Here is a 27,336-nt window from a genome sequence, read left to right as displayed (position 1 = left end):
GCTTTCAACAGGGAAACTTGTCAAATGACAGCACTGGAGTTCAAACAAGTCCACCTACAAATAGTGATTTGCCAATTTCTTCACTTTATGTAGAGATGAAACGTAGATGTAAATGACATCTTATCTATGTAAGGAAAAAAAATTAAATCTTGAACCAATGTCTAGTTTTTTTTGCCATTTTGAAATACTTCTCTGTCCTGCCCATACCATATGAATTCATGTAGTACAACCTCAGTAAAGTGGGGCAAGTTGACCTCTAAGTTCACACCAGTGCTGGAACACGGGATTCCCACTTCCCTCTCCCAGCTTCAGACCATGTTGCTCTTTCCACTTTAGTCTGGATAGTAGACTTGATTCTATAATCTAAGAAAGGTTTTTTTTAGGAAAATAGTACTGGGGCAGGGGAGAAGACAATGTATTGGTCCTAAGAGTTTCATCATACCCAGGGATTCCAAACTTGACTTGATCTCTGTTCTATAGTGGTCTTCTTGGACTTCTTGTAAACAGAGCACCTAAGGCAAAAGTTTACAATTAAAATATATTATTAAGTACATCGAAATATTACCATAGCATATCTCTATGTTTGTTGGCCAGTCTGAATAGGTATTAGAATAAATAAATCAGAAGCTTTTTGACTCCATAATCCCACAATAGGATTCACTCTCCTATAGAAAATGCTCCTCAAAATCATGAAGAGGGCTCCAAGTTCCCCCACCCTTTCTCAGACATATATTTTCAGATGTGAGATTAAATTTAATCAAAATAATGACCTGCTGATACATTCTCAGCAGTTAAGGGGAGGGCTAAGTGTTAGAGTGGTGGGATGAAGAAGCCAATGGCACACTACAGAATGGACAAGCAGCTTCCATATTACAAGAACCTGAACCAAAGATCAACCTCAAAATATTCTATTAGGAGAGTTCTGAGCCTTCTCCCTGCACACTGCATAAGACACAGATTTACAACCACCTTGGGACTGTGATGAAGGACTGAGTTCCCAAAGGGTAACAAGTAACCCCTGCTTGCTGAACTGCAGCAACAGACTCCACTCACCCAGCTGACACTAGCTCATTCAAGGGCTCAAGGGAGAGTCAAACCTCAAGCAACATTCTGAAGTCTCTGCTTCACTTTCAGGTTACAATTCAAACCAATGAAACAGTTAAAAATCTATGTGCTTTAGCAAGAAATTTTTCAGTGGAAAGGGCACCTGCACCTACCAGGGTCTAAGAGCAGCTGCTCACCATGACTAGTGCATGCAGTAGAGGGCATCACCTCTTTACCCCAGTGCTGTGCTCTGTGGCTCTGCAGACTTTAGCAAGTACCCTGAACTGAACTGCTCTTGGCTGGAGGGACTGGCTACAGCTCCAACCCTTCTCTCCTGAAGAATTGTCTTGTTGCCTCTAATAGCACCGGGCAGATCCTCACCTAAGTCCCTCTGCCTGATGCTCCTCCCAGAAAGCCCTCTAAGGTATGTCACTGTAAAGATACATGTATATATATACAGTATGTATAAATTTATTAGGAAGAAATGAAGAGCGTGAAGGAGACTTTAATTTCCAGATTCCTGGCTACGGACTAACATTAATGCATTTTTTACTTTTTCAAGGCTGTTTTTCTGTGGTTTCTCTAATACAACTACAGTACTGCTTTCTAGCACAAACAGGTTGGATTCTACCACTGAACTTTTGCTGGTCTGAATAATGACTGAAGCAAAAAGTTTACTGACCTGATTTCCTGATTAAGACTAACAACGAGTAACGTGTCCTCAAAACCAAACAAAAAACTCCAACCAACAAACAAAAACCAAACTAACCAAATCCAAAGCAAAGTGTTCTGCCAGACCCCAATATAAGGAGAATTTGCTACTCCAGTTTATCAGTTCTTAAGAAATATCCACATGCTCATTTTCTACTCACATCTGCATCCAGCTGTTTGATTTCTTGTAGAATGTTGGGAAATCTGTATGTCCAAAATAACAATCGTTGCCTGCAGTGTCTGTACAGGTGAGAGTTGTCTTCCAACAAATTCTGTGAGAGAATATTGTAGGACATGACCGTAAAGTCAAATGTTGCCTCACTTTCTTTATTGCTTTGGTCAGATTCTTTATTTTCAGAGATTTTCATTGTTCTACTCTGCTGACAGAAATATTCCCAGTGTCTTTTGATGGTTCCTGCTAAAAGAACACGAAGCAGAAAAAAGTTATGTAAGGGACCATATGACTTCTTACCACTCTTAGAAATCATTCTATTGACAACTATTAATCTTTCAAATTGCTTAAGCAATTCTAAAAGCTTATTTGATAAGCAGTGATTTAGACCCTCTGTTTAAGATGAACTTCACATAAGCATCAGTAAAAAAACCAAACAAAAAAAATCAAACAAAAAAAAACCCCCAAGCCCAAAATACAGCACAAAACCATTTTATGCCCTGGATTTCAACTGCTTTGAAACTGGGAAACTGGCCCCATTCTATGGAGACTGTTGCAGTCAGATAAAAGCCCCCTGCTCCCCTCTGTAGAAGGGCTGTCAAACTGGTAAGCCAAATCCAGTCTGTTGAGAGACTTATGCTGCCTTCTGCCACTACTTCCTCAGCAGAGAAGGTGTATGTCAGTCTAGGATACACTCTTTGGAGCAGCATATGGGCATCTTGTTGATCCCTCTATTCATGGCTGTAGTGGTTTGAACCAGGTTTCCCCCCCTGAAGCTAAGAAAGTGGTAACCCCCAGAGGGTGGTGACACTTGAGATTTGAACCAATCTGTGCTCCTGCGAAATATAAACATACCACAAGCAGACTGGAAGAGAAAGTTATAGTTTGGGGTGGTAGAAGTGGTAGCCATGTTGTAGGAGCCACGAGGAGAAGCAGCAGCAGCAGCCCACTGGGGGCTGGGCCCCCCCCCAGCCCCAGTGGGGGGCTGCGGGGACCTGGAACAGCATAAAGCTGGGCTAGGTGCCTGCAGCTGGAAGCTAAATAAGTTTTCTCCACCGTGAGTGAGCAGAGACAGAGCAACAGCAGAAGCAGCGGCAGTGTCCAGAGACTATGGCTAAAAGCCAACAGATAAGAACTGAACTGTAGAAGCAGCAAAACAGCGTGCAGCCAAGGAAGATACAAAGTTGTCTGAGGAGAGAGCAGCAGAGAGACAGAGTTTTGGGGGTAAGAACTGAACCAGACCCCCCAAACTCCTTGGAAACTCCTCACGTCCAAGACAGGAGGGGTGAAGTGCGACGTGCCCTGCGAGAAGAGCTAAGAAGCTCAGTCGTCCCGAGAGCTCAGCCAGGACGGAATGTGTGGGAGGTGGACCTTGGGCCCTCCCTCGCTGCAGCTATAGAGAAGCTAGCAGTTTGGACTACAAGGAGCTTGAATCTCCTGAAGATACCAGACCGTCATGGAGACTCCTGTGCTTCGTGGTATGACTGTAGTGGAATGACCTTTGTCTGGGGTGAACACAGCCCACGGAAGACCCTCGCTTAGAAGACGAGTGGCCGAGGGGGCTTGGATATCCCCTCGTGTGTGCTGGCAGAGGTCCAGCAACAGCTGCATGCACGAGAGAGAGACACACTGCTCCTCTGAAGAACCTGCTGCCTTAGAAGATACTGCTGCTCAGAGACTAGAAGGGGTCTTTTTTTCTTCTCCCCTCCTGGACTTTTATTTGGAAGGGAGAAGAGATTTGATCCATTGTAAATACTTATGTCATGGTAGAGATAGCTAAGGTTGTAAATAATGTATTGCAGCATTTATTTTGTACAGTGCATTGTAATATATTCCCTTTCCCCCGTTCTGAGTCCGTGTGATTGTCTGGAAAACACATCTTACACTAGGTTGAGATGTAGAAGGGGGTTTAGACTAGGGAATTGGATTTTCGGGGATCTCAAACCATGACAATGACTAACAAAGGGTTAGCAGTCAATCAATCAATCACCTCTGTACCGACTGTAAGCTTCAGCCATAAACTGCAACAGGGTCCACTACAGGGATCCCAAAACAAATAATGCACCCAACCTTCCTCAGTGAGGTTGGGAAATTAAAAAAATTAATAAGCCTCAGAATTACCAAGAACTTCTGAAAAGGCTTCCTTTGCCTTTCTGCCATTTCTAATTTCATACTTATTATTAGTATCAAGATATGAAAATTTATAATAACATAAGTGCCCATCATTAAGAATCCAATTATTTTTTAAGATATGTCAACCAAGATATATTTCTCCACTTACAAAACTCATGCACAGAGATGCCTTTCACCTTTTATATCTGAACTCATGTGAGAGCAAGTGAAGGTCCAGTTACCCGTGATACCAACCAGTGCAGACTGCAGCTACAGCTGTCACCATCTGCCCTGTTTGGGTAGTAAATCTCATCAGTGTGCTTACATTATTCAGGACTTTATCTAGTGTTTGCAATGAATACAGCAAGGCTTTAAGTACTGTTTCTACCATGAGAGAGAAGCCCCACTGCTCCTCAGCAGGTATCTTTAATTACCATCACCTTACAATATGTGAACAAAAGGAACACAATGCTAATCACGCTCTCAGACAAAGGTATGTCAATGAGGGTTAAGAGAGGACTCAGCAATTTAGGCACAAAGCAAACTCCCTTCCTTCAGCTGCTAAAGATGGATATGATGTTTCTAAGCCTTATGGATATTTGTGTAGAAAATTCCCTTTGGGATGCTGATAGCATCTGTTGCCCTTTTTAGTCGTAATATACCTTCCAGTTTATTTTGCTAAGGAAGTGATTTATACAAGTGGGCCATATTTTGGATGCTATGTAGAGGGTTGTATCTGTAATAAGGTAACACAGACACTGAAGTCTCATGAAAGTGCTACTGAGCTGGGTAGACAACTCTGCACTTCTTACTGTATTTATCTGGATAAATTCACTTGCTGCTTGCTCTGCCAGACGTGTTCTGACACAAAACTTGCCAACATGCCAGTGGCAAAATACAGTTGTAAACACAAAAATCACACAATCACACTGGAGGCAAACACCATTAAATCTCAGTCCATTAATTCTCGGTTATGTAGGTCATAGGTAACTCAACTCGTCTGGAAAGAAACCAATTCAGGTCCAGCAGGGCTGATGAGCTCAGCTAGAGTACAAGGAATGAAGCTACACAACTGCCAGCCCAGCTCAGCCCTACAGCAAGTCAGCCAAATCTTTGCTTTTACAGAGTTCCCAAGTTAACAGACTTGATCTGGCGACAGACACCTGAGTGTTCTTTGAACCAAGCTCAGGACTCCCCAGGTTGGGCAATCCCTTACCCAGCTGACTGTGTTCTACTGCCAAATGGAGTGAAACTAGTTCTAGTAAACTGTTTGACAGCACAAAATACAAGTTTACAGACCAAACAGCATTACAAAACTGGAACATTTTCAAGACAGATGTTTTCCCGAGAGGGGTGCCAAGAAAAAGAGTAACTAAAAAGGAGCCCGCAATATTGCTAAAAACTCCTTAGGTGTATTTAGCATTACAAATAAACAAGGAAAATGAGCAAAAAGCATCTTTTACCTTTCTTGCTGCTATGTTTTTCTTCATTCTGTGCTACAGAAAGACACGATGCTTCCTTTTCATTAGAGACGTCTTCAGAAGCTGAAGTATCATGCTGGCCACTGAGTCTTCTCTTCTTTGTCAATGGTTCTTCTCCCTCAGGTTTCATACTGGGGTTAGGTAGGTGAAAGCAACAACTTTGCGTGTAGTTATCAAGATGCCAATTAGAGTTCTGAAATTGTCTCCAAGGTCCGAGAAATGGAGGGAGTCTCCAGTTTGCTGAGAAATCAGCTGGGATAGGAAGTGGAAAAGAGGCCCAGGGAGGATAGTGTCCGGCCCATCTCATACAGCTGAAAACTGGGCTGTTCAAGGCGAGGATCTGGGAGCCATTCCAGTGGGTGATCCAGTCTCTGCCCAGCCTCTGCACATGGCGGGGCAGCATGGAGTGTCTACCAAAAAAGCAGAGGTTTCATTACTTGCATGCAGCTACATCTGCCTGTAGAAGGCTGCAGATGCAATTCATCCTGGTCATGGCTTACAAAAGATATTCCTTCTCTATAAGTTAACACACAAAAGATATTCAAACCTTTTTAGGTATATACAAGATACTTAGACATTTATCTAAACAATATGCAAAGTGGGACTTTACAAAGTGATCTTGCATCTTTTTTCTCCCTTCAGATTTATAAATACTATTTAGTGTCCAAGCTCTATCCATCTGAATAACTATTTATTTTCTGCCTTACTGAATTCAACTGTCAGATATTTCAAGCACTCAGAGGAATGACCTTTAGAAAAGGTCATTTTTGCATGCTGCATTAACTTTATCATAAGGTTATATGAAAGAAATGAGAAAACCACTTTCCTTCAAGCTGTCAGAAATTTGTTTAGAAAGCCACTGATTTGGCTCAAACCACAATGCCAACACGACAGGGAAATAAAGGTATTAACTCTCATGGCATCTCTGGCACCAGCTTAAAACTTAATTTGTATTCTCATTTCTTTTCCAGGAGGGCAAACCACAGCTTAGCTATTAAAGCAATGAAAATAAGGTGGGTGGTTGTTTTTTTTTTTTCCCAGAAGAAAAAAAAAATAATCTGTCTCAACAAAATTGCAGGAAGAAAGGCTGAGTGACAATAATCTGTCTCAGCTTCCTCATTGTTTAAATAAGAAGGTGTATTTTGCCCTTAAAAGCAAAAGATAACAAAGGTTGATATGTCTGAAGTTGAACTGAACTGAGAACCTCCCAGCTACCATTCAGCCTAGCAAATAAGCTGAAAATACAGAATCACAGAATACTCTGAGTTGGAAGGGACCCACAAGGATCAAGAACTTCTGGTCCTACACAGGACACCTCAAGAATCTCCTGATGTGCCCAAGAGTGTTGCCCAAACACTTGAACTCCGTCAGGCTTGGTGCTGCGACCACTTCCCTGGGGAGCCTGTCCCAGTGCCTAGCCACCCTCTGGGTGAAGAACCTTTTCTAATATCCAGCCTAAACCTCCCCTAACACAACTTCAGGCCGTTCCCTCGGCTCCTGTCCGTGGTCACCACAGAGGAGAGATCAGTGTCTGCCCCTCCTCTTCCCCTCACGAGGAAGTTGTGACTGCAATGAGGTCTCCCCTCGGTCTGAACAGACCAAGTAATTTCAGCTGCTCCTCATACGGCTTCCCCTCAAGGCCCTTCACCATCTTCGTTGCCCCCCTTTGGACACTCTAACAGCCAATATAACTTCCAACAAAACCAGCTTGTCCTGGAACAGGCTATTTCCGCCACCGCGCATCACATGCAGCCCGACAGACACAGAAGCAAAACACACCCCCGGACACCACGGCAGTACGGTGGAGCAGAAAGCGGCGCCGCTCCTTTACAAAAACCTTCTGAAACACCTGTTTTACGGAAAAGCGCCGAGAAACTGCCCTCTTCCAAAACCCCGGCCCCACCGCCGCCTACCCCCGGCAGCGGAACGCCCCAGCCCGCCCTGTGTTTTGTTTACCGCGGCCCTGCCCGGCCTAATGGCGGGTGTTTGAAACCAGCGCCCCCCGAGCCCCGTTACCTCCCGGCGGGCCCAGGCGCGGGCCCGGCCCAGGGGGGCCCCGCTACGGGCCCCGCGCAGCCCCGGCGCCCCCCGAAGGGGTCACCCCAGGGCAGCGCCAGCTCCGCCCGCCGCGCTCCCGGCCGCGCCGCCGCCTCATACCCCGCTCGGGCGGCGGCCGCGCCCTCCCGCTCGCTCCTGGGACTTGTAGTCCGAGGGCCGGGCCCGCGGCCATGTCTGGTCCGGGAAGCCGACGCCGAGGCCCGGCAGCCATCCCGGCCCCGGAGCCCGCGCTCTGCTCTCGGTGCCGCTCCGCGGCAGCGCCCGCTCCAGAGCGCAACAAAATCGCCACGGAGGCAGCTCGACTAAAGGCTTTTGAAGCATTTAAATGGACGTAAAACTGTGATCGTGCAGTGGTTTCTTCACCCAGAGGGTGGTTGGGCGCTGGAACAGGCTCCCCAGGGAAGTGGTCGCAAGCAGCAAACCTGACGGAGTTCAAGAAGCGTCTCGACGGTACTGTCAGGCACCTGGTGTGACTTTTGGGAATGCTCCTGTGCAGGGCTAGGGGTTGGACTCGATGATCCTTTTGGGTCCCTTCCAACTCAGCATATTCTGTGATTCTCTGATAGTTTCAATAGACAGTCTTCTCCCTGGGATCACCGTGTGTCCCTGTAGGGTGAGAGGGACTTAAGGAAGAGCAGCCGTATGTTTGGAGGTGCTGTGTCAGGGCAGCAGCACCTTGCTCACTGTTTGCAGAAAAGAAACCAAAACCCACTCATCTGAGACAGTATTTTAACGTTCTCAGGTTTTAAAATGCACCTGAAGGTGCTCTGCCGAGGAGACCTGCCTGCCCTGCAGACACCATGGAAAGACACACCGCTGCTTACCAGCTGCATAAACAATCCTCTGTGTCTGTCGATGTTGCTTGAATAAGCCGTTAAAATGCTTTCTTGAGGTCTTCTGAGGACAGAGTAAATGCTGGCTCTGTTTACTGTAAGGAAACGTAGTACAACACATGAAAAATTATAGTGCTGAACAGTGCAGATGCTGCGCAGGAACTGTAATCAAGTAAAATACTGTTTTTCTGCATTCCTTTTATTTGTGTCATAAAAGTGACTTTAAATAACATTTGATGTTTTTCCAGGAGTGGTAGGGAAGACTGGAACAGGAATAATGTAGTGATGTTAAGAGCGTGCTACTTAGACAATTTGTCAAATCCACTTTAGGTTTTCCATTTCTTGGACACAAGTTACTTACTGGCAAAAAGTAAAAATACCCATCCATTTTCTGTTACTTTCTGTACAATGTAATAAGAGAGTAGAGCTACTAGTCACATAATACAGAGGTAGTCAAAGATCTCCCAACTGTATTTTCAAGACCTGCTTATTTTTGTTGTTTGTTCTTCCCCGCATTTTTGAATTATTCTTATGTATTAGATATATTTCTAAGAAAAAAGACAGTGAGCCATAGCTATAGGAACAACAACAACTGCTGTTATTTTTAGGAGAAGACTTCACACAGAATGGAGTTATTTTCTGTATTTTGAGCTGCACAAGTCACCCAAGTTTCTCTGTCACTTTTTTACGTAGTAGCAATACCAGTAGTGAAGTATCAGTAGCGAAGGACTGAAGCTTTGGGGTTTTTTAAGGAAAGCCTTAATGAAAAGGAAGATATGCTGATAAGCATGAAAGTTAATTGTGTAACAGACAAAATATTAGATAAGAAAAAAATTAACTTATTAATATGATGCAAATTGTCTCTCATCTGAGTGATGAGAGATTTTCTTTTCTGATTTTGATGAGAGATTTTATTTTCTTGCCTTGACCTAGGAAAGTCTTAATAAGCCAGGAACACTTAATTGTGGATTACTCTCCTCTAATTATTATTTTGTGTATCTTGGTTGGCTATACCATGTGAAAAGATATTTTTCAAAATTAGGTATCTTCAAATTCTGATTTGTAAGTAGAAGCCAAATTATTTTATGAGTCATTTGAGCTTCTGAAACTCTCTAGTGAATGGATGCTACTGACTCACCGAGGGATGCTTTGATTGATTACACTGCACATAAGAACAGCCACAGTGGTTCAGATCAATGGTCCACTGAGCTCAGTTGCTTGTTTTCCAAATGCAGTTAGCAGCAGATGCCTAGAAATGTGCAGGGGCTGGGCAAACTTCAAATGAACACTCTCCCTGTCTCTAGCTGTTTTCAGCTCAGTACATTTCCTAAGCCTGATATGTTTGTCTCTTTAGTTACTCAGTGACTCTCTCCCCCAGGGACTTGAATTTGCAAACTTTCTGCATCAGGAACATCCTTTGACAAGAGTCCTGCAGGTCTGTTTTATTATTATTAATTTTATGACCTCATTCATACCAGCTTCACTGGCCTCGAGTTCTTGTGTTAAGAAAGACTGAACAGTCCATCCTCATCCACCTTCTCCATGCCACTCATGATTTCACAGAGCACTACCATGTCTCCCCACATTATTCCTTCTTCCACGCTGAAAAATTTCAGACTACTCTATTGTTCTGCATGAAGATCTCTGTTAATTTTTATTGCCCTTCTTCATTCAGCCATGAACTTACACAGTTGCAATATACTGTTCTCTGTCTTGTTTTTCACTCCCACTTCTTCTCCCTTCCTACTCCCACCAAATTGCTAACTTTTGAGTTAGACAGAATTTCAGGATGGAATTTTTTTCTCAGAGGATGCTTCAGTTGGCTATTGAAATTTAAATGAGATCTATTATATAAATCAGCAGGGATTTGTCAATGATGGTTTCAGTCCCATTGATTTCTGTTTATACCATTAAAACCTCACAACTGCCGTATCTTATGAGGCATTACAAGCAAGTGCAGTTTCATAAGCAAATTTTTATCAGAACTGGTTGTCTAATCATGTTATTACACTAAAAGGTTCTACAAGGTAATTGATACCTTCATATGGTATCAATTAGTACGTTGTGCTAGAAAATGCTCTTTGCTTACTTGAGCAAGTGCATTTTCAACCAGCTGTTTGTTTTTGGATATAACGCCACTACATCTGTAGCTGCAAGTTCCTATAGATAAAGTTAGAGAAGATGAAAATTAAAAAGTATTCTTGAGGTCATTCTGTTCAACCCCTTCATTTCATATCCTCAGATTAGGTCACCTTACTTGTACATTAAAATTACTCCAAACAGAAGATCTCTTCCTGTGAAGTCTCTTTCAATGAAACTTCAACTGCATCGTCATTGGTATAAGAAAACGGTCACTATCAAATGGAGTTTGATGTGTATCTTTTAGCTTTTTGAATTAGAAACTTGCTTTCAAAGAATGATGATCAAGACCAAATTATCTCAGAGGTACTCCTTTTGATAACATATAACTTCCATGAAGTTCTGTGTGCTGACACCTTGCCGAAAGATGTAAAAGATGCTCTTCCTCTCTCAGAAGACTGAGAGTGGCAAGTGAGCTGCTGACAATCAATGTTCTCTTTCTTCCCCCTTCCTTAAGAAAATGTTCCTCATGCAAAATAAAGTAGACCTATCAAGCAATTTTTAGAGATAAAAAGGATGAAGAATCTTTCTAATAACTTGGTAGCTGGCAATTTCAAAGTAATTAAAAAAAAAAAAAAAGAGAGTCAGGATGCTATAAAACTCCCATTTGGACTGTTTCTGTCCTATGACATGTTAGGAAGAGTCATTCTGTTCTCCCACAGAAAATGACCTTTCTCTAGGAGAGCACCTTTCAAAGAAGCAGCTGTGTGTGGATGCTAGAACATGTCAATGTGGAGCTCCTCTGATGTGACTTTGCTGGGCTCTCCAGGATTGTCAAATCAACTGTTTTGTGTCAGACTAGCACGGGGAGGGGAATGGCCGGTCCACCCATGCCTGCCTCCCTGACTCTGTGTGTTTGCAGAACCTATTTCCATTGTACTGAGATATCAATTGAGTGAGGGCAGTGTACTCACTAGGAATAAAGACTGAGGTGAAACAGTGGCAGTACTTCCAAACAGCATCACACTGAAGCTGCTTAGAAAGACTCATTGGTGAGCTTGTGCTTCCAGATCTGTAGAAGTGAATCTGGTCTGGAACTCAGAAAATGAATGTCGTTATAGAAGACAACCTTTCATTTACCTAGTAATAATTTGGAATGTTGAAAAGATTCACAATGCAGCTCAGTCATCCTCAAAGGAGAGACACTTGCATACTATGAGGTTCAGTACAAAACTCTCATCTTTTACAAAGACATGCAACTAAGTATTTTCTTTAAGTCAAAGACTGCAATGCTGGGGGTACCCCTGAACTGGACTCCATCCATAGCTGAGCTTTCCAACCTGATATTATATTTAGCCTAGTATTGTATTTAGCCATATATCTCCTTATTAACCAAGATGCTATATAATCCTTAATAATGCTTTAAGAGTAGACATTTATGTTTGTTAGCACAGCATAGTATTAATAATTAGTAAGGTCTATATGGTTATAAATGTGCCTTTTTTTCCAGTCAAGGCCATGAAAGCAGTAGGCCTCCATGGTTGCAGCTGGTTCATATTTGAGATATAAATGTAGCCATAGTTCTGCATTTAGAGACTAGTCAAGGCCATGGGGCATTTGACAGTAGTTGGTCCAAACTGATTCCCTGATTTTGCCCTGGGCCCTCGCCAGGCTACAGGGGAAAACTAAGGAGAGAATAAAGCCAGATTGTTCTCTGCACAAATTGAGTGATGTAAGCTTGTTTAACGCTACATAAGCTGGACCCTCTCACAGCAAAAGGGAGGCCTCCCCTGCAAGTGGATGCACGTAGGATTTCCCAGTTACCGGAAAGACATTCTCCAGACCTTTGCCTGTGATCGGGGCCTCCCCAGCTGAAGTGCGATCTGGATGATGGTAAAGTATTATAGGGTAACTGGTGATGTATCTCTCTCTTAATCACTGTAAAATTTTCTTTGTAGTAATGATTAGATGCATTGCTAAGTGTATCCTTTCATAAGCCACTGTTTCTTTTGTAATTCTTTACTGTTTTGCACTATAGTAAACTTATACATTTATTCTTTAAAGCTGGTGTCTGTGTTCCTTAAATCCACCCTCATTCCCCAGTCAAAACAGATTGGCAAAACAAACACCTGCATGAGATCAGAGATATTAATAACCTGGTAATGAAAAGCTGATTTTTTAACATCTTCAATTAAATGAATGAAAACACAGTGATGAAAAGAATAATCCTAACAGTTTATATAATCTGAAGTGTAAGATCTACATTGGTACAGATCCCACTACAGACAAGAAATCAAAGGTAATCTTATGAAAGGAGAACATCTTGCAATACAAAGTTGTGCTCCTTTGAACTGAAGGAATGCACCTCAAATGCTGAAGGGTTTCCTCATGCCGAAGTGTTCTGCAGACGGGTGTGCACATGAGGGCCTATCTGCAGGGAGAAGTCCAGGCACAGCTTAAAGAACCTGGAGAAGACGCAACACAAAAAATGTGGTGATTCAGTAACCATGAAACTTGCCTTTCTGGTAGCATTCCTCCTTAAAATCCGTGAGTCATTTCTGCTTTATAGGCCTATGGATTTAGGGCAGCACATCTCAAAATAGCCCACGACGAGCGCTGGGAGCGGCGCACCAGCTGTGTTGGTGGACGGTCTCATCTCGGATTTGTAGAGGCCACGGGGCGCCTGTGTTAGGAAGGGGCTCGGCGTTCAGCTCCTGCCAAGTGTAAATCCCCACGGCAGAACACCTGGAATCTGCGCTGCCGCCGGGCCGTGCCTGCCACGACTGGGCCGTGACACCTCGGCCTCATCCGTGCGGTGCGGACTGTCAGCCCCGGGGAAAGGCGGCCACGTCCGCGCTGCCTGTCAGGAACCGGGGATACCCAACACCGCGCCCCAGCTCATCCCTTCCCGTCCGGGCGGGGCTCCCCGGGCCGGGCCCCCGGCACCGCCCGGGCGGGGCGGGGCGTTCCCGGGCGCCGCTTCCGCCTGGGCCGGGCCCGGCGGGGGCAGCGGCGGGAGGAGGATGCTGAGCCCGCGGGAGCGCGGCGGGGACCTGGCCCGCTTCTACACGGTGACCGAGCCGCGGCGGCACCCCCGCGGGCACACCGTCTACAAAGTCACGGCGCGGGTGAGTCAGCGGCCGCTGCCCGGCCCCTCGCCCTGCCCCTCGCCCCCGCAGGTCCCCGGCCTGCCCGGTGCTCGGTCTTTTAAAGCCGCCGCTGTGTGCGGAATAGCGCCCGTGGGGAATCCTGACGCGCCTGGTCGCGACGTGGAAGCCGCTGTCAGGGACACGGGTGGGTGGGAGGGAGGGAGGGAAGGAAGGTGGGACACGGCAGCCCCTCCCGAGCCAAGCCTCTGTCACCTCCTGCAAACTTGTAGCTTCAAACACGGCGTTGTAATGGCCTCAAACGCGCTTTGCAATTGACTCTCAGTTTCCTTGCTGTCTGGAGCAGGGCGTGCGAGAGTAGCTTAAAACCAACCATCTCCTTCTTTTCCGCCCCCCTTCTTCTGCCCCAGATCCCTTGGATAGGTTGCAGTGGAATTGCCCAGCCTTCCTGCCGGCCCCGCAGCGCACTCGGCTCGGGAGCAGAGTCCGTGGGCTCAGCACGCCAGCGCTGGCAGCGCGGAGCTGCTTGGGCTGGATGTTTAGGCGGTGTGCGCCTGGGAGGGTCCACCCCCCTTTGGGCAGGAGGGGTCTGGGTAAATGAGAGAGGCCTAGTAGGGAAGAAGGAAAGCTGTTGCAGATAACTGGCTATTGGGAGAGCTGGTGTGGTAGCTTTGCTGAAAGCTCCGTCTCTTCCCCTAGGGAAATTCCTTGCTTTCTTTTCTCCTCCGCTTTCTTATTTAAGCCAAAAAGAGGAAGGAGACTAAGTAAATATATGGAAGTAGGCGCAAGAGGAGTGGGAGTTCAGCTCACAGGTATGGTGGGATATACTGAGAGCATCAGAAAGCATCACAGAGTTTATTTAAATGACCTATGATCTTGTAGTTACTGCAGCTATAGACATCCTCCTTGTAAGAGCAACATATGCTTATATGCATCCTTCCCTTAATTCAAAGTATACAGCATTCTATATGTGTGTATATATATATTCTAGTGCTCAGGTTGTTAGACTGTGATAAGTGTGTATGATTTGTGAAATTAAAAATATTTTTAAATTTTTTTTTCTGGTCAAATATATGTATTCATATCCACCAAACATGAATATGTGACATGTTTAAACCATTCTTTTTGGTCCAATAAAACTTAGTATTTGTTAAGAGAAAAAAAAAAGAGTTGTTTTCCCCTATGATGTTTTAATTTAAAAAGCCTTTCTTGAGATAGAGGCAAGGAGGAAAACAGTGCCATCACATCTTTATATAGTAGCTCACGATGGGCTAAATCTGTATGTGTATTAGGGACTAATAGTAATGAGCCAAGACTTCTGCTTATTTTACTCTGATGACTTTGTTCTTATTGACTAAAGCCAGTTAAAATTCTCAGTGATATTTTGGTTTCTGTAAAATTATTAAAAAACAAGTTGTGGCTAACTAGTTAGAGGTGTCACTCTCTCTCCTTGTCCCATAAGTTTTGGATACTCTGGTGCTTTTCCAAGTGAGGCAGTGCAGAATCAGGTGGTGCACTGACTGCGTGTGATTTAGTACAGAGCAAGGCACTGATCAGTCTGTGAGCTGTCCAAATTAAACTGAGCTGACCAGAGATCATTAGTTCTTTATGGTGTTTTGATAGCTAAAATCCACAAAGGGAAAAATTATTTTGCTTTTATGCAGCAAAAGATGGTTTGGATTCACAAATGTAGAAGTATAAATAACTTTTGTTTCAGTAGGGCACTATCTGGTAATCTGTTATGTATTACTTCAAGTGAGGATGTGGGGAGTTAGATGCAGAATAAATGATTTAAAAATAATTAAATGTACATACCAGGTACCCTCTCTTTTTCTTTCCTCCTATTCCTCCCTCCTGTTCCTGCAGTGATCTGGCTCCATGCTTGATATCACAGCACTCCAGCTGTATTTGCTTATCTGATGCTCAGCAACTTTAGGGGACCACCAGGAAAAAAGTGAGGTGGATCTTCCAGTTGTATTGAAGATCATTCTGACTGAGATCTAGTACATGTTAGTGGAGATTTGTAGTTACTTAGTGTGGTATATGAGTATCTTTTGTGAAATGAAGTTACAGGAATTTTGTGTTTCAATGCAATGATAGATAAATAATCATGGATGAGAAAACACTTGTTTAGTATGTCCTTAAACACCTGACCCACAGCATAACTACCCATACAGTCTCTTCTGAGTGCTAAGGAGGTCTATCCTTATTGCAGCTTGTTCTTGAAGGTTTTGTTTGTTTAGCAGAGAATATATATTTTATTTACTTGTAAACTGTGAAATAATTGGAAATGCAGACAAGATTAAATGAATATTGGCTTTTTAATATCCATTTTCAAAGGCTAAGGAAGAGAAAGAGATATTAGCAGGTTGTGATATGAGGAATATTCTTTGATGAGATCTGAAAATATAGGCCACTAATAAAAGTTCAGCTGATTTGGAAGATTACAATTATTAATGATAATTAAAATTCTAATGAGTTATGTTGGATATCTGTAGGTCAGACAAGGAATGATATAATCTGAAATACTTTACTTGATGGTTAGTATTCTTGTAGGATCTCTGTTTTTCAGAGCCTAATGCAGTAATTGTGCATTGCTTAGCTCATTGGTGGGTATCCTAGTGATATTTTTGAAAACAGGTTAAAGTTGCTTGCATTAAGGATTTGTGGAAGGAGCTGACTGCATTGATCTGTGTGGAAGGATTAAAAAAGTACATGGAAAATTTGGAGGATTGGGTCGTCTTTGCCAAGTCTCTAGGTTGATTATAGGTTGGATGGAAGGGGCAGACCTCTTCTGAGATGACTGACCTTCAGGAAAGGACGTGAAGAACAAAGTAGGACAACACATAAATTATTGCATACTGACTTAAAGTTGGCATGGCTGGTAGATATAGAAGGCAATGTAACATTAGAGCAAGTGTGAAAGAGGGCCTCTGGGTTTTATTCCAGATTCTTACTAACTGGCTGGGTAATTACTCATCTCTCTGGGTTTCCTTCTGCCCATCTGGTAACTTACCTTGCTGCCAAAACTGTTGCAAGGCTTTAACTAAAGGTGAACTGCAAAGCAAAGCAGTTGGTGTCTGCCCTTTGGTGTTCTTCTGTGATGTGTAGCCATGCCTGTGATATTTTCATCCCCCAGCTCTACAGGCTCCTTATATCAAGTACGCCAGCTATTAGAAAAGAAGGTTAGAAATATTTCACCAATTATACTTATAAACTGCCTGGTAGTCAATGAAAGAGCAACAGCCACCAAGGTTAAAATTTGGTAAAGTTGCCAAATGTTAGATTACTCAAGAGTGAGGAAAAGTTGAGAAAGGTTTTATCAAAAGATAGACTACGCTGGAAGAAGAGGACTTTGATGTGCCGAGGTGAGAGAAAGAATTTAGACTTGTGAAGGAAAATGTTTCAGGTCTTTTGGAGGATAGCTAGAAAAGGTAACACTTCTCTTTTCTGTTTTGTGTCCTCCACAATGTGTGAAAGATGACAGTGGCTGGGTTGTGTAGTAAACTGATGGTATGAAATCTGGGAGGCTTTGGCAAGGATTCTTGAAAAATGGACGGGAGGAAGAGAGCTAATTTGTGGGGAATATAAGGGTATGTTACTGTCACATATCAAGAGGGAAGTGTAGATTCAGTGACTTCCATCTCAGAGCAACAGCTACCTGGTGCTTGTGGTACAGTGGGATGGAGTGTGAGTCTCTGGGGTGCAAGTAGTGTGGACTCCTTGTGCTTGCCTACACGCATCACCTGTTCACAGCATCAATTATTCTGGGGTGTGCCACTGTGAAGATAGTCCCAGCTGGATTGAGAATGCCCTATTTTGCTTTAGCTAACAATAGACTAATTATTTTGTTAAACAGCTTTGGCTCTTATAATGAAGGATATACTGACATGCACAAGATAATTGCAGTTATGAATTAAAGATGTCTCTATTTGGTTTGTATGTTTGTGTGGATATGCTCTTACTGCTGTTTATAAGACCAGTTCAAAACTTGGATTACAAAGGCTTTTGCAATCAATATTTATTTAAAGAAAAAAAAAACCCTGACAAAAGAGAGGCATCTTTATGGTGTGCAGCCAAGCCTCGCTTTTACTGCAATCTTCCCCTGGACAAAGTCGTTTATAATTAATTAGGCAAAGAGTATTTAAGGAGAAACAAATACGCAAGGGTAGAGTCAGATGGCTCTGTCTGCGCACTGATGGTTGTAAGTAAAGTGGAAATACTGTCTTAGTAAATGAAAAACCTCACATTTAGAGTGAGGTGGTGTGCAGCTTATGTAGCTTTATAAAAGCTTTATAGCCTGAACGAGCTCTGCTTATTGGGAGTAATGTGGCCCTACTAAGAATTAATAGGAAGAGGCTGGAGAGATGACTGAGAATGTGCTCTACCTGGCTTTGTTTTGAGAGATGCCTTTTGTGCCATTTTGCCTAGAATGTACATCTTGCTTTGTGATCACGACTCTGCTGCTAAAATATCTCACCATGTTGTATTTGGGTATTAGACTTCTCTAAAACTACCTAAAAACTTTTCTGAGTGTGCAGGAACATGCAGCTGTTTGCCTTTTTCCGGATTTTTCTCTTCAGCAACAAATCATTATGTGTTACTCTTTAACTTTCAAACTGAAAATCCAAGTGCTTATTTTTTGTTTGTTTGTTTTGCTTTTCAGATTGTGTCAAGAAAAAATCCAGAGGATGTCCAGGAGGTAACAGTTTAAACTTGTGCAAACGTCTTTATGTATACCTTTTGAAACATCTTTGATGTGATTTAGCAGTTTCTGTGTGTTTTGTCATTGTAATTGAGCGAACAGTTTTCGTATGTTTTCCATTTGTCTTCAGCTCTCATAGTTGAAAACAGTAGCTGCTGTAACATGTTGCATTTTATCCCTCAGTGATGAATCGTGACTTGAAACAAAGTCTTAGGGAGTAAAGTGTCTTTTGATGACAAAACTGCTTTGATAACTTTGCAAGCTCTTTTCTCGGGGCTGGAATTGGCAAATTGATGGTTACTTAACTCCTACTGGTAAAATTAGAGATCAGTCCACAATTCAAGTCTTAGGTCTCAGCTGTAGGTACTTTTTTCCTCTTTAACCACTTCACTGAAAAGCCTACACCATTACTGTCTATTAGTGAAGAGGGAAAACGGAGGAGCATAGGAGTAGTTGAGAGAGATTAGACTGCAAATCATACATTATACCTATATCTCTGAGTCTCCTTTAGTATTTTTCCACTGATATGCTTTGATAAAACTTTAAAATTGCTTACACTTTGCCTCTTCTGAAAAGTCTATGAATAAGAATCTGCAGTATTCTTGTACCTCTTAAACGCCTCAAAAGTCTGTCACGGAAGCCATTTATTGATACAAAAAAGTACATTGTGTGTGTGGGTTGTGAATTTTTTTTTTTTTTTTTTTTTTTAGATTATGAAACTTTTTTTCCCCCCTCTTGATTTTTTTTCTGGAGTAATGACTTGACATGGGTACTGTTACACTATGCAAAATCTTCCTTCAAAAGCACAACTTTATGGCTTTTCAGACATTGTGTAACTTATGCATATGTTTGATTTGTGGTGCAGTCTCTTACTACAGTTCAGGAGAACCTGCATAGATGATGAAAGAAGAACTCATAAATGAATTCATTGCATCTCTCTGTGTGGTCAAACATGAGTTATTGATTAGTGGCTTGGCAGAGGTGAGAATTGACTAATAGACCTAACACGCCTTTCTTGCATCCTTTTTTGAAATCTTGAGAATCAGACAAGCATGAGCATTCCTGCTTTTTGCATTTTTTTTTAATCTCTAAAAGATTACAATAACCTATCAGAATCAGAGATGATCATGGATCTAGTTTAGAACTTCATTACTGTAGTTTGTAGCTTGATGTTCACCTTTTCCAGGAAGACTCCTGAATTGAACCTGTCCATGAGCACATTCTGCCATTACCTAAATCTTCATTTGTGAGGAAAAACACTTTATAGCAGCTGTTGATGAGCCCATTCATCAGAAAAATATATTGTAAGTGTCTTTCAGCTAGAGTATTGCATGAATATATGTTAAGGAGTTTTGACACAGTAGCAAAACCATATCTTTTGGTTGTTGCTTTGATCTATGGCTGTAGGTGAGCCATGCAGAGTTCCACATTAGACAATAAGAGGAGATAAGTATGCTATGAACTTGTTGATGGTTGTCCTTTTCCACCCTTCATTGTACCAAATGAATGATTCTGCTTGTGGCAGCATGTGGGGTGATTCTGTTATAAGCAAGCATCTGAAAATAATGGGTTATTAAAAGGAATATCCTAGATGGTAGTTGCCATAAGGGTGAATTGTAGTCAGAAAACTCCGTAAGTTGGGGGCTTTTCTGTTATACGGGCCCCTTGTGATAAAAATAGAATTGTGGGCAGCCTTCAAAAGAAAAAGAATATGCCCCTAACCTGCTCCCACTGGAAATTGCTTTAGGATCTGTCTCATGCAACTCCCTTCTCACACCCAGACAGGACCACACAGCTGTGCCTGCCTCCTCATTCAGAAGTCTCTGTCACTGCTGTGACGTTAATACATACATTACATATGTACAGCTGCACATACGTCTGTGTGCTTTGACCTCAGCTCTACTTGCCAGTTTTCCATCACATCTTTTAGCTGCCCTTTGGGACACAAGCCTTTACTACAGCATCTCTCCCACTGCAGCCAATTACAATTCAGTAGAATCCCTGCTGTTGTTGTTGGGACAGGAAGGACGACAACCTTGTAAGGGCTTCCTTCTCAAAAGGATGAAAGAAATTAATGTGGAGTTTTGTGTGAGGAGTTATTAGATACAGAAAGGCTGGCATACTGAAGTTTAATAGCCTTGTTTCTGGGGACTGATGGTGGCAACATGGCATGTAAGGCAATTGCAGCTAGGGTAGTCTTGTGGGTTTTTTCCCCTTTTTAATCAGGGAGGAGAAAGGCTTGTTCATTGTGGAACAGATGAGTTGCATGAGTTAATCGAGATCCACTGGCTCTAGCCATGACAAGCACCTTATTGCGTTACAAGTGTAACATATGTTTTATGATATACTTGCTGTGCTTCGTTGGGCCTCGAAGTACAATGTGTCCTTCCTCAAAATCTATTTTCTAATGAGTATGTTAGAGTGGGAACTGCTAACTTTGCCGAGCCACATGTGTGCGGAGGCATGTTTTCCATGAGCTTGTGAAAGGTTTTAGGATGACCATGACTGCTTTTTGCTATGCAAGTTACTTATGGATATTTATTTTTATCTCTTGACTCTTGGGTGATCGCTTGCAGCATGAAAAATGATGCTTTTTTAGTAGAGCAGAATCTCATGCTTTTATTTTCTGGCAGCTTTTCACATAATATTGTCCCAAAATATTGACAGTACAGTTACTTAACGTTTAAAGAATTCACCATCTTAAGCAATTTTACTTGCTATACGTACACTGCTCAAGAAGTGCTAATCATCCACTTTCTAGATATTGGATTAGATAGAAGTACCTAAATGAAAAATTATTGTTGCTGATAGCAAAATGACTAGCAGGCCTTCTTGAGATTCCCCTGTTTGTTGAACTTCCCTAAGTACCAGTTATAATTAAGTCCTGAAAATGTGTGCCAATAAGTGAGTCTGAATCAGAACTGCTAGTTTCAGTATAGCTGAGTTGATAAGGTGGATAGAGTGTCACCATACTAACACTTTGCATATCCACTGTTAATAGTCATCTTGCCCCATATCTGCATTGTTCTGTAGGTAGGGCTTGCATCTGCTGAAACTTGGAAGGCCTCTGATCTTAGTGTTTAAAAATAATCCCCAAACAAAACCCCTCCAAAACGCAACAAAAACAACAACAAAAATGCACTAAATCTAAATGTTTTATTTAGCTTTAACTCTGATTTGCTTGAAAGAAGTACTTTTTCAATTATGATTGCTCATGAGAGGTTAACCTGTTAAATCATTCAGAAATATTTGGAGTATTTTAAATTGTGGTTAGTTGTATTAAGCTAATTGGGATATTTGAGTGATGCAACAGGGGAATCAACTGCTGAATGCATTGCAGTTTCTCTCTTTTTTTTTTTTTTATTCTGTTCTACTTTACGTTACTGTTGAGGTTTATTATGATGGCTTAGTGAGTCTGACCAAAAACAAGATCAAGATATAAAATATCTTTGTTAATTTTTTTTTCATCCTGATAGCAAACCGATTAGCAGTCAAGCATAAATTTTATTGTTTAGTTCCTTCCTTGGCTTGATTTTCCTATTGGGTTCTCTTTCCTTGAATGGAAAGAATAGAAAGAATGGGATGGAAGAATGATAAGGTAGATACCTGACTGGGAGATCACTACTAGGTAAGGATAGATCAGGAAAACCTGGTATAACGAACCAATGCTGTCTTTACATTCCTAAAGTTGGAGATTTTGTCCAGATTACAAAAGGAATATATTCTTTTTTGTTCAGTGTTACTACTAATAAACCATTTAAAACGGGGGCTTGCATTTACATCTACATTTTACATACGCAATTTAGAAGCTGTTTTGTAGTCTTGGGTGCTTAATGTGCTGTCCATAAGAATCCCTTACTGGTATTGATTTCTCTTCACTCGTTTCCTCTTTTGTTGTTGTGTCTCTTCCCCCCCACCTGCAGCTGCGCCAAGCACAGCATGCTGTTGAATGTCGGATAGTGCAACACTCCTATTCAGCATTTTTTCCTCTCTTACTGGTTCCCTATGTAGATCTGGATCTCAGTGTGACCGAAGCAGTGCTGCCTTTGGCCTCTCTTGTTTCTTTCTTTCAGCTTTTACTTAATGTTTTTTCTGTGCACTGTAGTGTTGTTGCTAAAATGCGGGTCGGGGACAGATAATGACCATGTTTTTTATGCCTGTTACAGCTGACAATTCAGATTGTATGTGTTTGTTAAACAAATTTGCTCAAGTTGGTGCTGTGCTATGATTAAATAGGTATATTTGTGGTGTGATGCAGTGGGAACAATGAACCTTACTAATACTTCTCTCCCCTTTCTCTGCTTCAGATAGTCGTTTGGAAGAGATACAGTGACTTTAAGAAACTGCACAAAGATCTCTGGCAAATCCATAAAAACCTATGCAGACATACAGAGCTCTTCCCACCTTTTGCCAAAGCAATAGTATTTGGTAAGCATAATTTCTCCCTGACCTGCTGAAATTCTTTGATAACTCAGTATCTATAAATACATCTTGTTTTGCAGCTGGATGGGAAATTTTCCATGTGCTTTTGCCACCCAACCTACTTGTAGGTGTGTTGGTATCATAACTTGATACTTTTATTTATTTTTGTAACAGGGATATTTGTATTCTTGCCTCCATGTTAGACATAGTAGCCGAGATATCTTTACAACCTACATTTCCTGTTTTCAGGAGAATAAAATCTGTATTAGCTCTGTGAACAGCACTTGAACAACGAACAAAGTTTTTCATATATGAGCTGTCTGATTTTTAGTGATGCGTTACAGTAAAGTATCAAGTACTTGTTACAGAAAAAGATTTTTATTTTAGAAATGGGAGTGCAATTGTCAGTTTTATCTAGATAGGCTTTTGAGATCAATTTTACATATACCAGTTAAATATTTCACCAAAATCTATGGATTGTGACTCTACAGGAGAAACAAGTGACAAAAAGGAATTAGATCTTACAGGTCTTAATCCTGATGTATATGTTCTCATGAATGAGCTATGTGTGGATTTCCAGTGAAGTGGTGTGACTCCATACAGAATTCCACCTTACCACATTTTTTTCAGCAGTGCTGTGTTTATAAAAGAAACTTTTTTAGTGTGTGTTCTTTGTGTTCAGCACAAACTGGTGCTGTGTTTTTTTTTTTGGTGTACGTATATATCACACAACATCCATTGGGTTTTTAAGCATTTTTCAACGTTTTTTTTGATGTATTCGGCATATTTGGCATCTCTCTTGATGCACCTACTGAATGCTTTGTGAGTGTTTCTGAAGCGTTTCTAAGGTGTTACTACTGTCTGGAATGGGTTTTGTGCTTGTTGGTGTGCATCTACTGCCTGCTTTCCAGCCTTTTCCCCCAGGCATTTAAAAGTCGTTTTTTCTTCTTAATTTACGGTGTCCAGTAAATGTTTGACATTTCTTTACATGCATCTATCATGTCGCATTTGGTTTGGTTTTGGGTGAGTTTTTTGGTTTCCAAAGTGCTTTTGGGGTTGCTATAGCATTTCCATGGCACTTGTAAGTTGTTTTAGTCTGTTTTGGTTTTTTTTAAGCACCCAGCCTGTGGTGGTTATGGTGCTTGTTGTTGTTGTTTTTTTTTTCTTTTTTTTTTTTTCTTTTTGCATATTTTTAAGCATCTAGCATATTTGGTGTTTTTTTGGCAAACATCTACCAAATCTCTCTTTGTCGAGATTTTTGGTGTAAATTTTGTGCTTTTTTTTGGCATGGTTTTTGGTTCCTAATGCATCGCTGCAGCATTTTTATGTGGACTTTTTTGATTTTTTTTTTTTTTTTTTTTTTTTTTTTTTTTGTCCAGCATTTCTTAGGTGTAGCTTTTTTTCATGCATATACTGCAGGTTTTTAAGCATTTTTCAGCATTTTTTAACAAGTCCAGCATGTTTGACATTTTTTTTTTTTGGCTTACATCTACTGTGTGCTTTGCAAGCGTTTTTGAGGCATTTCGAATTCTGTAGAATGGGTTTGGTGATCCTTTATAGTTTGTTGGGTTTTGGGGTTTTTGGGGGGCGTTTTTAGGTGTGGCTTGGTTCCTAGGGCATGGCTATGATGTTATTTCTGTCCTGGATTTCTTTGGTGGTTTTTTTAGCATACATGTACTGTGTGATTTTTCAGTGCATTTTTAAGTTATACAGTGGGACTTTTTTGTGTGTCCAGTATATTTAGTGGTTTTTTTTAACATGCATTTACCATGTGCCTTTTGTCATGGGCATTTTAATGGGTTTTTAATCTTTGGACATCTGTTTGGCATTTTTTTTTTTTTTTTTGCATGAGTCTACCACATGCTCCCTTTTTTTTTTTTTTTAAAGTGTTTTTTGGCAAGGTTTTCAGTTTCTAAGATGTTTTTGGGTAGGCTTTTGGGTTAAGGCCTCTTCATGTTGTTTACAAGTTGGTTTAGTGTGGTGGTGTGTTTTTTTTTTTTTTTTTTAATTAGCATTCAGCCTGTGTTTATGGCTTTTCTCTGCACCTTGTGTGCTGTTTAGTGTCCAGCCTGTTTGACATTTTTTTGAATGCATCTACCATGTGCTGTATTTTCAGCAAAGTTTCTGGTCTGGGTGTTGCATGATTTTTTTGGTGTGGGTTTTGGTTCTTACAGCATTGTCACTGCATATTTGGCTTGACTGTGGTGGTGTTCTGAGGGTCCAGCATGTTTGGCATCTTTTGGCATGAATTTCAATTTCCCATGTGCTCCTTTTTTGTCCCCCCCTTTAGGTTTTTGCACCTTTTTTTTGAATGTTTTTGGTTTCTCAGGCATTGCTGCAGTGTTGTTTTCCATTGTCATTTTGTTTATAATATGTTTGAAATGTACAGCACGCTTCAGCTTTGGGGTTGGCTTTTTTTTTTTTTTTTGCCTCCTGCTACCACATGCTTTTTTGTGATTTCTTCCCATATTTTTTTAGCATTTTTAGTGTTCAGCACATTTGGCATTTTTTGGCACACATCTAGTGCATCCTTTTGTATGTATTTGCACATTTTCAATGTGTTGTGCCTGGTTTTGTTGTTATTGTCATACATGTTTTTGTGTGTTTTGATGTGTGTCACACGTTTTAGCAACCAGGCAGTGTTTGGTGTGTTTTGACATGTATCTAGTGCTGATTTTTGCAGGTTTTTTGTGTGTAACATATTTTAGCAGTGTTAAGCATGCATCTAGAGCATATTTTCCCACATTTTCTCTGTGTCTCACGTTGGTATATTTTATTACCCAGCATGTGTTTCACATTTTTTGGCATACATCTATTGCATCATGTTTTTTCATGTTTTTCCCTTTGTAATGATTTTAGAGTGTTTTAGTGTCTGATATGCTTTTGGCAGTTTTTTACATGCTTTCAGCATAAGCTTTTGGGCACCCTAGCATTTTTTGGAGGTTTTCTGTATTTTTATTTTTTATTTTTTTGTTGAGTGATGATTTTTTATTTTTTTAATTTTCTCCTCTTTGTGTGTGTTATGCTTCTTGGCGTGGGGTTTTTTTGTTGCTGTTGTTTGGTTAGGATTTTTTTGCTATTTACTATTACTTTGGAATAATCAAGCCTGCCTGTTTGGACAGTGCCAAACTGAGGTTGTTTAGTCAGCCTTTTTTCCAGCACTTTATGTGACAGCACTGTAATACTAACCACTATCTACTCATCCTGTAGCAGTGTTTGCTGGCTCTTTGCCTTGAGTAATGGAGAAACTGTATGAAACTCCCCTGGAGGCCAAACCTCAGTCTGGAAAGCACAGATTTTGCTTTTGATACTTCAGGACCAAATACTGCCACTGACATGTAATTTTTGAGAGAGAGGGGTAAAAAGAAAATCAGGGTGGAAGAAGATATCGGCTTCTAATATCTTGTATAATTTTAAATGGCCATAAATGCAAATTAGCTGTTTTTATCGTAGCTCTGTAAGCAAGGACAGAATTGAGTGAAATCCTTTCTAAAAAACATCCTTCTTCTATTGTATTTAGTGAACAAAAGTGACTGCAGTGTGCATGGTGAGAGAAGGGAATCCTCAGAAATATTCAATGCAGTTATTTGTAAAAAAGCTCTTTGAAATTAAACAAAACAGACCTCACTACATTTGAATGAAACTGAGCTACAGAAGAATACAGGAAAGTGGAGATAATGTAAAAATGAATTTTAAATGATTGGTACATAGCTGGAAGGAACAGAACTGTCTGACTCTTCAGTTTAAGAATTATTTTTCAATTTACAGCGTAAAATTTTACCTTTACAGCATAAAATTTTTCCTTCCATTTCACTTCTACACATAGTAACTGCTGCATGATTTATTTTAATTTAAAGCATTTGTCTTCTGAAAAGTCCTAGTATTTTTTTCTACTAGAGGAAAAATATAATCTTAGTAGATTTTGAGGTTTTGACAAGCTTGTTTTCAGTCTTGTTCAGTTAGTGGTGAGCTGCAAGGTCCATCTGTCTTAAGATCTTTTGTTTCCAAGCTGCATTGAGGGAGCATTTCTGCAGTGTTTCTTCCCTGTGGTGATGTTACACTTTTTGCAGCTTTTGAACTAGTTACTAATTAGAAGTGCCAGTAGTTGCTGGCAACTGGTTGTTTTTTAATTTTTTTTTGGATACCCGTGCTTTAAATAATGCACCTACATATTTTTTTGCAGAGAGTGCACTTTACAAAATGAGCATTGGTGGTTCTGACAGTTGTACTGCTTACTTGTAATAGAAGTGTTAAACCTGAGCAGCATCTCCAGCGTTCGGAGTTTCAGGATACGGTGTGGAGCACTGAGATGTATTTAAAAACAAATGTGTTGTGCTGTGCTTCCATATTTCCTGCAACTAAAGACTTGCCACATCTGCAGAACTGAGCTCTGTTGCATGCTTTACACCTCAGCTGTTAATATGAATGCAGGTGTGTGTATTTTTTATGCTGTTGCGATAGAGCTGCTTGCATCAAAGCAGGAAACTTGTTATGGATGTGACAAAGAAATCACCTGACTTTTTCTGTACTTCACTTGAACCTTTTCTACCCATCTTATGGGGAAAAAACCCAGTGACCTTGATCTTGGAAATCTAAAATGTCCTAAGAGATC

The 27,336-nt window shown here is 41.2% G+C and overlaps 2 protein-coding genes across 9 annotated transcripts in view; one reads left to right on the top strand and one right to left on the bottom strand.

The window, feature by feature from the left end:
* Positions 1 to 22,187, bottom strand: part of ANGEL2 (angel homolog 2) — a 36,923-nt gene extending 14,736 nt beyond the window's left edge. The window contains exons 1-4 of one of the 5 annotated variants that reach the window (XM_032684256.1): positions 22,182 to 22,187; positions 5,503 to 5,574; positions 1,917 to 2,170; positions 443 to 512 (exon numbers count right to left, since the gene is read on the bottom strand). In XM_032684256.1, coding sequence (XP_032540147.1) covers positions 443 to 512; positions 1,917 to 2,123 — 277 coding nt within the window. In that variant the 5' untranslated portion in view covers positions 2,124 to 2,170; positions 5,503 to 5,574; positions 22,182 to 22,187. Of the gene's footprint in view, positions 1 to 442; positions 513 to 1,916; positions 2,171 to 5,502; positions 5,931 to 7,299; positions 7,424 to 7,476; positions 7,492 to 7,677; positions 7,802 to 22,181 lie in introns of those variants that run through there. The other 4 variants (XM_032684255.1, XM_032684252.1, XM_032684254.1 and 1 more) reach the window with 4 other exon arrangements.
* Positions 13,475 to 27,336, top strand: part of RPS6KC1 (ribosomal protein S6 kinase C1) — an 86,901-nt gene continuing 73,039 nt past the window's right edge. The window contains exons 1-4 of one of the 4 annotated variants that reach the window (XM_032684251.1): positions 13,484 to 13,618; positions 18,264 to 18,299; positions 19,489 to 19,606; positions 22,610 to 22,730. Coding sequence is in view for 3 of the 4 variants with exons in the window: in XM_032684247.1 (XP_032540138.1) it covers positions 13,514 to 13,618; positions 18,264 to 18,299; positions 22,610 to 22,730 (262 nt within the window). In the remaining variant the exon portion in view is untranslated. Of the gene's footprint in view, positions 13,619 to 18,263; positions 18,300 to 19,198; positions 19,284 to 19,488; positions 19,607 to 22,609; positions 22,731 to 27,336 lie in introns of those variants that run through there. The other 3 variants (XM_032684247.1, XM_032684250.1, XM_032684249.1) reach the window with 3 other exon arrangements.

The sequence above is a fragment of the Chiroxiphia lanceolata genome, chromosome 3 (genome assembly GCF_009829145.1).
Source record: "Chiroxiphia lanceolata isolate bChiLan1 chromosome 3, bChiLan1.pri, whole genome shotgun sequence".
Lineage (NCBI taxonomy): Eukaryota > Metazoa > Chordata > Aves > Passeriformes > Pipridae > Chiroxiphia > Chiroxiphia lanceolata.
This window is presented reverse-complemented; position numbering and strand designations above follow the sequence as displayed.